A 13,438-nucleotide genomic window follows, 5' to 3' on the forward strand; every position below is an offset into this window, starting at 1 on the left:
ACATTACATACCCATTGTTCAAGTTCCAGCTCATATGTACTGAAATTTCGACTGTTCTTCCGTAAAACCGCTAGACATTCAACAACCAAGTTAAAGCTTATTTTGCGCAGAGCAACTTGTGAGAAATTGACGATTGATGTATAAATACTAGCGTATTAGTGAACACTCAGATTCCCTTAGGTTATTTAGGACATACATTGCTTGTTACGTATTCTGTAAGGCTTAAACAAGCTGATCATGTATGGATAAACGCTTTTTGCGTTTTTGGAGAACTATGTTGTGAATTCTAGGTATTTCAAACTTGCTGGGTGAGCGCAGTAAAACACAAGCTACTACAGGCTACTACACTCTACTACAGAGAAATACGCTTTACTACAGAGAAATACATTCTACTACGCTCTACTACACGCTACTACACTCTACTACAAGCTACTACAGGCTACTACACTCTACTACAGAGAAATACGCTTTACTACAGAGAAATACATTCTACTACGCTCTACTACACGCTACTACGCTCTACTACACGCTACTACACTCTACTACAGAGAAATACGCTTTACTACAGAGAAATACATTCTACTACGCTCTACTACACGCTACTACACTCTACTACAAGCTACTACAGGCTACTACACTCTACTACAGAGAAATACGCTTTACTACAGAGAAATACATTCTACTACGCTCTTCTACTACGCTCTACTACACGCTACTACAAGCTACTACAGGCTACTACACTCTACTACAGAGAAATACGCTTTACTACAGAAAAATACATTCTACTACGCTCTACTACACGCTACTACACTCTACTACAAGCTACTACAGGCTACTACAGAGAAATACGCTTTACTACAGAGAAATACATTCTACTACGCTCTACTACACGCTACTACGCTCTACTACAGGCTACTACACTCTACTACAGAGAAATACGCTTTACTACAGAGAAATACATTCTACTACGCTCTACTACACGCTACTACGCTCTACTACACGCTACTACACTCTACTACAGAGAAATACGCTTTACTACAGAAAAATACATTCTACTACGCTCTACTACACGCTACTACACTCTACTACAAGCTACTACAGGCTACTACACTCTACTACAGAGAAATACGCTTTACTACAGAGAAATACATTCTACTACGCTCTTCTACTACGCTCTACTACACGCTACTACGCTCTACTACAGGCTACTACACTCTACTACAGAGAAATACGCTTTACTACAGAGAAATACATTCTACTACGCTCTACTACACGCTACTACGCTCTACTACAGGCTACTACACTCTACTACAGAGAAATACGCTTTACTACAGAGAAATACATTCTACTACGCTCTACTACACGCTACTACGCTCTACTACACGCTACTACACTCTACTACAGAGAAATACGCTTTACTACAGAAAAATACATTCTACTACGCTCTACTACACGCTACTACACTCTACTACAAGCTACTACAGGCTACTACACTCTACTACAGAGAAATACGCTTTACTACAGAGAAATACATTCTACTACGCTCTTCTACTACGCTCTACTACACGCTACTACGCTCTACTACAGGCTACTACACTCTACTACAGAGAAATACGCTTTACTACAGAGAAATACATTCTACTACGCTCTACTACACGCTACTACGCTCTACTACAGGCTACTACACTCTACTACAGAGAAATACGCTTTACTACAGAGAAATACATTCTACTACGCTCTACTACACGCTACTACGCTCTACTACACGCTACTACACTCTACTACAGAGAAATACGCTTTACTACAGAAAAATACATTCTACTATGCTCTACTACACGCTACTACACTCTACTACAAGCTACTACAGGCTACTACACTCTACTACAGAGAAATACGCTTTACTACAGAGAAATACATTCTACTACGCTCTTCTACTACGCTCTACTACACGCTACTACGCTCTACTACAGGCTACTACACTCTACTACAGAGAAATACGCTTTACTACAGAGAAATACATTCTACTACGCTCTACTACACGCTACTACACTCTACTACAAGCTACTACAGGCTACTACACTCTACTACAGAGAAATACGCTTTACTACAGAGAAATACATTCTACTACGCTCTACTACACGCTACTACGCTCTACTACACGCTACTACACTCTACTACAGAGAAATACGCTTTACTACAGAGAAATACATTCTACTACGCTCTTCTACTACGCTCTACTACACGCTACTACGCTCTACTACAGGCTACTACACTCTACTACAGAGAAATACGCTTTACTACAGAGAAATACATTCTACTACGCTCTACTACACGCTACTACGCTCTACTACAGGCTACTACGCTCTACTACAAGCTACTACACTCTACTACAGAGAAATACGCTTTACTACAGGCTACTACACTCTACTACAAGCTACTACAGGCTACTACACTCTACTACAGAGAAATACGCTTTACTACAGATAAATACATTCTGCTACGCTCTACTACACGCTACTACACTTGTGCTTTATGGAGAATAGCACATCATTATCTCCACAAGGCTTGGGAACGTACATAGGTCTAACGCATGTTGAATACTATATCTCCTTTATATTCAGGAAGTAATACGTGGACGACTTACCTATGTTTATCAATGGAATGTGCAAGATCATGCTTACACAGAGGTCAGCCATGTGCTTTTTAGCGCTCCTTCAGATTAATGCAATGACATTTCAACAAAATCTCGAATAACTTCTGCGATGGAGTAACTTTTTTATAAATGTAAACATTTTCGTGGCCAGCTTTACCGGATTCAGGATAAAGGGAAAACTTATCCAACACAACGTAGAAAAACAGAACAGCAATGTATAACTGGGATTTGACGACCCATATAAACGAACTATAAAAGGTGGCTGTTGGAACAATTTAGCTATTAAATGTTTAGAAGAAGTGTTGTCTTAATGGCACCCATCAAAACTTTCGACTACCTAGTTATAGGGGGAGGCAGTGGGGGAATTGCAAGTGCTAGAAGAGCAGCAGAGTTTGGTGTAAAAGTTGCTTTAGTGGAAGAGAAAAGGCTTGGTGGGACATGTGTAAGAAAATACAGCTAAATATTTTTACATACACCTTTTCACAGTTGAGTAAAAATAACCTTCCCCTTTTTTATCCAACTCAAGCTATTTGTACAACTAATTGCACCTTACTAATCATTTTACAACCAATTTAGAAGACATAACTTCAATATTAAAACTGAAAACAACCTTTCCTTTTTACCAAATACCCACGCTGTGGGCTGGCAAACGTGTTTGTTGTTGTTTTCTTCAGTTTCTGTGCAGTAGCCTCCGCGCAGATTTTCTCAAAGCAGCGCGGCATTGTCTTTTGAAACCACTACTTCAAGTATTACTACTTATCATAATAACTGTGAAAACAAGTATTATGTTCTTGTGTGAAGGAAGCGTAATTATATATATATACTTTCTGTTCTTTAGGTCAATGTTGGTTGTGTTCCCAAAAAGGTTAGTTTTTATAGTAAACGATAACAGTCTGGCAAAACTGCTGACTATTCTCACAATTTCCACAGCTTAGATGGGGCATCCTGGAGCATTTAATGCTCATTTTTTAACTATGCAGACCCAATTAGGGTCTGTGCTCTACCAAACAACTCACTGCAACATCCATCGACCTATACAACCAAAGGAGCTAATTTGTTTATATTTGGTGATTTGGAACCACAGCTAATTTACTGGGGAGGATCGAATAACTACACCTTGATTAAGAGAGAAAACGTCAGAAAATGAGCAGCATTATGCACTAATATGTTTCACTTTTTAGATGGAGTGTTGTATTGTTTTCAAAAAGCATTTAAAAAAACGTAGAGCCTGTTTTTTGCACTACCTCTGCAACTGATTCAGAAATATAAAATAACATTAAGTTTATAAGTTTATGATTTTATATAAACAATAATTATCAGCAGGACTGGGAAGCAGCTTGGCATTTTTAAAACAATTCAAACTAACAATATAAAATATAATAACCTGCATGTTCATTTAATGATTTACAACTGACTTACAGGTTATGTTCAATACTGCACTTCATGCCGAAATGTTGCACGACATGAACGATTATGGTTTTGATGTTACCGTCAATGGTTTTAATTGGAGGTGACTTTGATTTTATTTTTGTTATTAAACTTGTGTGAATAACATCACCAATAGGACAGTGTGTATCACTTAGATTCTTTTATAGTTCTCTATATTTAAACTAAGTTAAATTAATCAACTTAAGTTAGCTTTAGGACTCACAAAAAATTTTCGGCATGTTGTCATGGTGATTTCTCGGTTAACAGGTTATCGGTGGAGACTCCTTCATCACTTTTAAAAAGGTGGTTTTTGTAGCTTCTCCTTTTAAAAGCTAAAAGCCTGAGTTTAATAGGGTTCAACATGCCTGAAATTTTTTGGGAGTCCTAAAGCTAACTTAAGTTAATTAAGGCGTAAGTATACAAAAATGATGTCATATTTTAAAATGCTATTAATTCACCAAAACTTTATTTGATACATCCATGTATATATTTTTAGAAAGATTGTATGATTTCCTATATATATAGAATGGTATAAAAATTATTAAGAAGAAATAAAGTTTAAAGGTTTAATAGACACAAATAAAAAATGACCCCTCTCCTACAAATGAGATCCCATTTACAAAACTACTAGGTGCTCATGTTTGCTGTGTGCTTTTTTGGGATCACAAAACATTAATCTAAAAACAATTGTTAAATTTTAACATTTGTTACTTTTGAAGATCTTTAGTAATACATTTTTTTTCCACAATTTTTAAACTCTGATCGTCGGAAAACTCATAATAACTGGCCTTCTACTCAAACTCACAAAATAAAAAAAAATCGTTTTTAGATCAAACATTCCTCTTCATGCTGGAGGTGCTCTCCACCCAGCGCCTTTATAGTTTTGTAAAAGAGGTTTTAAACGTACAAAGTACTCTCTTAAAAAATGAACGCTGTGAAAAAGAGGTTTTTTTACAGAATTCTTATACTTCTGCATTAATAATTGGTCACTGTGGTAATGTCTATTAGCTAACAGGTTATTTTAACATCTTTTTATGCCGCACATGTTTGCTCACATTCGCAATCACACACAGTCAAGTATGGGTAAAACAAACACATATTGTAGAAACAAAAATCACAAAAAACCTGATGACTTTGAAAAGTATATTCTTATGGAAAATGTTGTAGAAAAACTTCAAAAGAATCTTTCAACTATATACAAAAATTGGTCTCTTCTTGGAGGCCGCTATCATTATAACCTTGAACATATTTGACTAGTAAAAATTAATACCCAAGATGATTATGTGTGAACAAATATATGATCCTAAAAAACTGATTTATGACAATTATTTTCATTTTTTGAAAATACCCTAACTTAAATACATTTTTTTAAAAATATTTTTGCACCATTAGAAAGATCAGATTTTTTCCCATCCAATCACTATAAAAAATTTTTTTAAAAGATTAATTTTCAAAATTCTTTCAAATTTTACCCATATTCACGAGAATTTGTTTGCACAAAAATTCCCGGAAAGACCACTTTGCAAAAACAAAACTTAGCAAAATTACTAGAAATAACTTTTTGCTAAGATTAACTTTTTTGAACTTTTGGAAAAACTAGTTATTCCCAAAAGAAAAAAGTTTTTTTCAGAAATTTTATTTTTTGTAGTTGGTAAAAAAATAACCAGCACCTATGATATGAGCAAGATCAATAAATGCTGTTCTTGATCTCAATAAAAAGGCCTGTAATAAAATAAATTGCGAAAAATGCTAAATTTGTGAAAAGAGTTTTTCACAAAAAACCTTAAAATGGTTTGTTCGCAAAATATGTTGAATGTAAATAGATCACAAAAATTGATTACAGAGCAAAAAATGGAGTGAAAATTTACATTATTATTACAAAACATCTGACTTGTTTTAAACTTTATAGTTAAAAAGTTTTTTGAATATTAAACTTAGTTTTGATGCATGTAAACATCCCAAAGATTTTTGAAATTTCAAGTTACAAAACATACAGTATTTACCCCTGTTTATTAAAACCCTGAATAACTGAGACTTTGAGTATTAGAATGTTTTGTGTAATCCCCTGAACATGTAGCAATGAGACTTAGATACTATTTGCTAAATTATACCATTTCTCTATCCGTCGGACATTCTTTTGAGATATTCAAGTGTTTGTGACCTAAATATTTAAATACAAACATATGGAATTGAGGAATTAAAAAACAAACTTAAAAAATATTTAAGTTTCAACCATTAAAAAAGAAAATGAAGCACTTATGTTATCATGGGTGTATTAAAGGTAAAACTTAAACCAAAAGGTTTTGAAGAGAACAAAACAAAGGAGATAGACAAGGGAAGTTTTTGCTCCTCTGTCTATGTGTTGATGTTTTGAACAATGCAATGTTTGGGTATTCATATAGTTTAAAACCCAATCTCTTAAGAAGTATGATTTTTAAATACGACTTATCAATGGATTCTTAAATGAGACAGTCATTAATAATAAGATTTCTGGTAATTCCAATGAATGGGGGTACATTGTATGAATACAATATAACTTCACTTAATATTTGTTTTCTTTTTCTCCTATTAAACAGTAAAGTGAAAGAATCAAGAGATGCTTATGTGAAACGATTAAACAACATTTATTCCAATAATCTTGACAAGGTTGGTTTTTTGTTTACTGCGACAATCGAAAGCAGATTTGTTATACACATTCAATTTTTAATCATGGCCATACATATTTCATGTGCTTTTTTATTTGCAGTCTCATGTAGAAAAATTCGAAGGCCACGCCACTTTCGATGAAAACGGAGTGTGTCATGTTGGAGAACATCAAATTAGGGGAACTCACACACTTATTGCAACTGGTGGCTTTCCTGTTGTTCCAAAATTACCAGGTAAAAAAACATTTTGGGCTGAGATTATTTTTACATTTGTAGAAATTATTATAACTCTTTTTCCGAAATTTAAGAATGTTCTAACATCGTGTCCTGGGAGTTTCTTTTCACTTCCATCAGAAAACTGCAAACCTTTTATTTTGGAAAAATATGCACAGAAATATAAAATAATAAAAAATTTTGGTTGACTTTGCTTTTTAATGATAATGAATTGAATTGCTGTGTTCAAGTTTTTAAAATTTCTTTTAATCGTAATATTACGAAAATTCTATGCATAGAATTGCTTGCATTGTAAAACCATTTTTTAAAAATCTTTGGAAAACTTTTTTATATTCTGTAAAATTCATTTTTTTAACCTTAAATAAATACACATGAAAAATAACAAGGTATTAATCAATTTGGAACTGATGACTTATGCAAAAAAGTGCTAGTAAATTTTAAGCTGATATTTTATTTCACAGGAAGCGAGCATGGTATCACAAGCGATGGTTTCTTTGAATTGGAAACTTTACCAAAGTAACTCTTTTTCTTAAATATTTTTTACATATATTTTTTGATATAAATGCTGTGTTTGGACCTTTTTTTCTACTTTATAATGTGTTTCTTGAATCAGCTGTGAGGTTAAAATAATACTCATTCTGTTTTGTAGGAAATGTGTTGTTGTTGGTGCAGGATATATTGCAGTAGAGTTAGCTGGTATACTAAAAACACTTGGATCTGAAGTACACCACTTTATTAGAACCAATAAGGTATTTCCATAATATTTTTAATATTTTAAGCTGTAAACTTTTTCTGGAGTAACAATCTTTTAATACTTAATGCTTATCTAGTGCATCATCTAACATACAAGGTAAAAAACCTATCGAATTGATAAGAATTTTTAATCAAATTCTTACATATGCAAACCGCAAAGGGTGTTTGTAAAGTTTGGTAGCTAACACTGAAGACTTTACTATTTTTAAATCTTTTATAAATTAAAATTCCTTTTTTTTTTATAGATTTTACGTACATTTGATTCTATGATTGTTGATAACATTACTGAAGAACATGAAAGAAATGTCGGTGTAAACTTGCATAAATTTGTACAGGTAAGGAAACTGTCCTTGATCAGAATATGTCAGTAAAATTGATTGAGATTTGATCTTATCATAAAAAATTAAGCAATTATATTTTTGTTCTAGTAATTTAAATATTTACGCATGCCCAACAAGCATGTTATTTTGTGTTTAAAAAATTCCTTTGGTCTAAAAACAGGTAGAAAAGAAAAGTTACCTTCACAGAACATTGTATAAGAAAGCACTCTGTAAAATATATGTCAGAATTAGAAATGTATCTAAACATCGTTATTAAAATACATATGGGGATCTTAGCATTTGTTTAATGGAAAAATCCATATTTAATTACGCAGGGTGTAAATGTAAACCAGGCCTAAACACGTTCGTCTTGTTTTTCAGTCAAATGAAATTAAAGTGGAGAAAGACGCTACTACAGGGTTACTGACAGTGAACACATTCACAAAGACTTCGCCTGATGGTGAGAAAGTACCTCTGGTAATAAATGAAGTAGATTGTCTACTGTGGGCCATAGGAAGAGCACCCAACACAAATGGTCTAGGCTTAGAAAAGATGGTAATGCTACCTCCTTTTTTGTGTTTTCAAACTTTTTTTTTCTATATTCACCCGTTTATGCATCAATTGAGTTTGTTTTCTCTCTGTTTCTTCTGTGGTTACCATATTCCTGTATAACTTTACCCATCCTGCTCCAAATTTTAAATTAAAAACATACACATTTTTTATTAAGTGCTTTTGGGTAAGACTTTATAGAATGAATATTATTGTTTTTTAGGGTATTGAGTTAAACCCAAAAGGAGAAGTTATCGCAGATGCGGTAAGTAACAGTAAGTTTTGCTTGACAATAAGCTTTAGCTTAAGAATAAGCTTTAGCTATTTTGTATTTTTTCTTCAGTGTCACGTTTAATTGTTTATTGTCTTTTATATTTCCACAATTTAGCCATTTCTTTATGTATATTTTTTGTAATTATTTTATTTTATTTCACCCTTTTCTAGTTTGCTCATCTGTTTTTTTAGTTCCAAAACACATCGATACCAAATGTGTATGCACTTGGTGACGTGGTTGGGAAGGCTTTACTCACACCAGGTAATTTTTTTAATCATTTGTTCTTAAAAGCACCATTATTGCCAAACCCTTCTTGATCATACTAAGCTATCTTTCAAGCAGAAAATTATCTATGTGGCAATTGAAATTCTGGAATTCTCCTAGTATTCTCTCAAACGAAAATACTAGGAAAAATTTTAAAACGCCCCTAAGTTCTAAAACAAGTACTACAAACTTTTGCGTAGAGCGGTAACAGAATCCATCTTTTTTTTGTCACGATAAACTCTCTAAGTCGTAAAAAAAAAATTCATATCGTATTAATTTTGAATTATTTCTTCTGTTGGACTATTTTTTTCTGTGTTACAAGTTAAATATCAGTGATGTTAAAACTAAGTTAGCCAGAATATCTTGGTGAAAACCCAATTTCTAATGAAATGAAAAAGAGGTATCAACTATTAAGGCTAAGATGAATTTCCTTTTCAAAAACATAATAAGATGCAGGCGCTGCATAAACTATCTCGCTATTAAAAATGCACAACTATGAAACATCCACAATGCGACCCAATTCTACAATTTCTGCTAACAAAAATACAGCCTATCATCCATGGTTAAAAGTCGCGCGATTGAAACGTTTATGGTCTTAAACGGCATTTAGGTGACAAAGAATCAAAATTTTGATGTCACCATCATGTTAGCATACTTTTTTTGTTATCTGTGCCAAATTTTGTCGAAAATAAAGTAGTTTTAATTTCGGACCAATTTTGGCCTAAAATGACATTTAGGTGACAAAAATCAAAATTTTAATGTCACCATCATGTTCAGCATACGTTTTTTGTTAACTTTGCCAAATTTTGTCTAAAATAAAGTAGTTTTAATTTTTGGACCAATTTTGGCCTAAAATGACATTTAGGTGACGAAAATCAAAATTATGATGTCACTATTATGTTCAGCATAACTTTTTGCAATTGACCATTTGGGACATTTAGTTAGTTACGAGTTGGAAACCTATCCTCGCAGGCGAGATAGTAAAAAGAAAAAAAAAAGTAAAAATAGTTACCAAGATGAGATTCGAACACACGACTACTCCCGTGTCGGTGCTCAGAGAGCCAAAAATTTCCATTTTGGGACGGACAGCTGTATTTGAATACTCCTCGCAGGCGAGATAGTAACAATGGAATCCAAATTTGTTCATATCCACAAAAAAAACTAAAGTTTTCTTCGCAGTCAAAAACAGATACAGTATAAACAACAAAAATCAGGAAAGTAAGGAAGCCCTTAATCAAGCAAACATGTAAATTGGCTAGATAGTCAAGAATTAGGAATGAAGCAACAATCGAGCCTGTGAAATAAAGAAACTCAAGCAACATCGAACATGTGGCGCGTGGCCTTGTGGTTATGAAGTTCGTTTTGTAATCACAAGGTCCGTGGTTCGGTCCACAGCGCGGGCATGTTTAGCAAGTGTCTTTACTATAGCTACGGGTCAACCCATGCCATGTGAGGGAAATTGGGTAGGTAATGCCGGTGTATACTTAATGTATTCATTCCGAACACAGGACCCACATTAATAACAGTGTTTCAAACACTGAAGTGGATATATCCTGTATCAATATTCGGAATAATAATAGTCTCAGCAAAAACTTGTGTTGCTTATAAAAAAATGTGTGTTTGTTATTTCAGTTGCTGTTGCTGCTGGTCGTCGATTAGCACATCGTTTATTTAACAATGAAACTGACTTGAAGTTGGATTACGAAAATATTGCTACTGTTGTGTTCAGTCATCCAACCATTGGTACTGTTGGTCTTACGGAAGGTAAGCGAGACATCAAAAAAAAATTACTTTTGGCGGGAAATTTTTTTATGACGCATTGCGCGTTTTTTTTTTGTCCATTTCGCAAAATTTCATATCTGCGAAATATGGTGGGGCATCTAAATCGCGAAAATATATTCATACAAAATTTTCTTATAAAAGCTTTTATGGGAAGCATCTTTTAATCGTGAATCTATTTTATTTCTTTTTACGTAAAATTGAAAGAGAGGCATTGACAAAATGTTTATTGTAACTGCATGTTTATTTTTATTTTATCAGCTGAAGCAAGAAAACGACATGGAGATGATAAAATCAAAATTTATCAATCGAAATTTGTCAACATGTATTACGCTATAAGTGAGCATAAACCAAAAACTGCTATGAAATTGGTTTGTTTGCTGCCTGAAGAAAAGGTAACTCTCTAATAGAAATACACTGCAGTTCAAGCCTAGGCTAATTTACGCCCAACCATCTTACGCCCATTTTAGTTTACACTTAATATAGTTCACGTCTAAACTAATTTACGCCCAATTTTATTTACGCCTAAGCCAATTTACGCCCATTCATGTTTAAATAGCTAATTAAATTGCACAATTCCTTTTGAAATCTTGGAAAGATAAGAATCTAAAATGACAGAAAATTTTTTGCGGTATTTAAAAGGTATTTTTAAGGTGGTGACAAATAAATTTACGGGCTGTGGGCGGGAGGGGTGGCTTAACATTGTTTCTTTACACACTATGTTAGTGAAGGCGATGACTTCTGTATTTATTAGGTAATCGGTGTCCACATTCTTGGGATGGGAGCAGACGAGATGATGCAAGGCTTTGCTGTGGCAGTTAAGATGGGTGCTACAAAGAAAGATTTTGATAACACCGTAGCAATTCATCCTACAGCAGCAGAAGAACTTGTCACCATGCGGTAAACATATCGAGTGCATTATTTGCAAAATATTTATTGTTTTAAAGTTATATTAAAACGTTTCCGTGAAATTTTATGCATTTGACAAATCGGACTATAAATCGGGCTATCGGACAATTAAGCAGATATTTGTGAACTTCTTACTGTGAATTTTTGTGTCGTCTACATACTGGAATATTCCCGCTCAATTACTCAGTAAAGAATTCTTACTCTAAAGGTTTTTTTTTATGAAATTGCCAAGAAAGTCTAAAATTGATCATGATTCATATGTTTTCAGTTCGGTTTTATCTATATTATAATTATTGCCCGCCGTCTGCCAAATTCCTGTGGATTTTTTCACGGGTTATCGACTAGTTCTAGATATATAAAAATCACTTTTATTTATACGACAAATTGTAATTTAGTAAATCGATATTCTCATTTTGGTCACCCTTTGATTTTATTTAATACGGAGAAATATTTATACATAGCTGGGAAGCCACTGTTTTTCAAGTTCAGTTTTTTTAACTTTAAAAGATTTTTGTAGCTATTCTATTCATGTAGTTGTTATTCTGAGAATCATTGATTTTGTAAGATCAGTGGTAATCAAGGCAGCGAAATATTTTACTCGCTTGCCCATACTTTTTTTTCAGTGGAGATTTTAGTGGACGATTCTTAGTAGGTAGACGCTTACAAAGTTATTTTTGATTTATGTTTATATTTAATCACTTTTTTGAATTTTTGAATCTTATTTTTTTAATTTAGCTTTAATTTTTATTACGATCTACAATCGTGGTCAAAGATGCTACACAGTGGCCATTTTCCAACCATCTTCTAGAATGTTTAAATTATTAGCTGACCATAGCGACTCAGTAATAACTCTGTAATAACGGCTCAGGAGTCACAAGACCCTTCGGACGAGGTTGCTGACCATACTTATTGGTCGAACAATAATATCAGGTTCTTAATCCAAGACCCACTTGAAACAATCAGCTGTAGATGGGTTACAGTTTGGTGCTTTGCAGCAGCAAATTTGACCAGGATTGTAGCTGTGATGCTGTATCATGGAGATTCATACCTCTGTATGACACTAACAACGAAATAAAATGATTCTAACCCAATTGTTATTGTTTTTTTTTTTTTAAGAACTTTGCTTGAACTGACGTTTTTTTTTTTTGTATATTGGTAAATTTAAAAGCATCAAGGTGATTCAGATATAATAGTATTCATGTATTTGTTCCACTGATCACGTCGTGTTAAAAAAGAAAAGATGAAAAAAGCACATCCTTAGCGCTTTTCACATTCCTACGTATTTTCATTTGCTATTTACTTCAGAACTTTCCCTTAACTCAAGAGGAGAAATTTGTGTACGGCGAAAAAGGAATTTTTTTTCTTAAGCGAGTTAGTTGACAAACTTAACGTCCTCCAAATGTACAAGAGCATTTGCCATCAAAATTGATGTTATCCAGTTTTTTTTTAAACTTTTGAGAAAATTGACGAATTTTCTGTGCTGAAATTTCTTTCGTTGAAATTGAAAGTAGCTGCAAAAAATTAATATAAATTCAAAGTTTTTCCAAAATAAATGACGGCTGTAAAATCACTTTATGAGCAAATGTGCGAAACATAACTGCAATGACTTGCGGACTAAGCTGACATTTTG

The 13,438-nt window shown here is 33.4% G+C and overlaps 1 protein-coding gene across 1 annotated transcript; it reads left to right on the top strand.

The window, feature by feature from the left end:
* The first annotated feature begins 2,849 nt into the window (after window positions 1–2,849).
* On the top strand, window positions 2,850–12,333 carry LOC130636457 (glutathione reductase, mitochondrial-like). The gene is made up of 14 exons (XM_057446190.1): window positions 2,850–3,095; window positions 3,492–3,518; window positions 4,075–4,163; window positions 6,658–6,727; window positions 6,828–6,960; window positions 7,422–7,476; window positions 7,610–7,709; window positions 7,959–8,048; window positions 8,415–8,588; window positions 8,806–8,847; window positions 9,048–9,117; window positions 10,753–10,884; window positions 11,161–11,294; window positions 11,654–12,333. Exons 1-14 carry the CDS (start codon window positions 2,940–2,942, stop codon window positions 11,801–11,803), a joined length of 1,422 nt encoding a protein of 473 aa, XP_057302173.1. The 5' UTR covers window positions 2,850–2,939; the 3' UTR covers window positions 11,804–12,333.
* Window positions 12,334–13,438: the final 1,105 nt, after the last annotated feature.

This window comes from Hydractinia symbiolongicarpus, chromosome 3 (assembly GCF_029227915.1).
Source record: "Hydractinia symbiolongicarpus strain clone_291-10 chromosome 3, HSymV2.1, whole genome shotgun sequence".
Taxonomy (NCBI): Eukaryota; Metazoa; Cnidaria; class Hydrozoa; order Anthoathecata; family Hydractiniidae; genus Hydractinia; species Hydractinia symbiolongicarpus.

Excerpts from the sequence above, each read along its gene's own strand:
- LOC130636457 (XM_057446190.1), top strand. The coding sequence starts at position 2,940 with ATGTTTAGAAGAAGTGTTGTCTTAATGGCACCCATCAAAACTTTCGAC. Across the intron at positions 3,096-3,491 it reads AAAGGCTTGGTGGGACATGT|GTCAATGTTGGTTGTGTTCC; the intron begins GTAAGAAAATAC and ends TCTGTTCTTTAG. Across the intron at positions 7,710-7,958 it reads ACTTTATTAGAACCAATAAG|ATTTTACGTACATTTGATTC; the intron begins GTATTTCCATAA and ends TTTTTTTTATAG.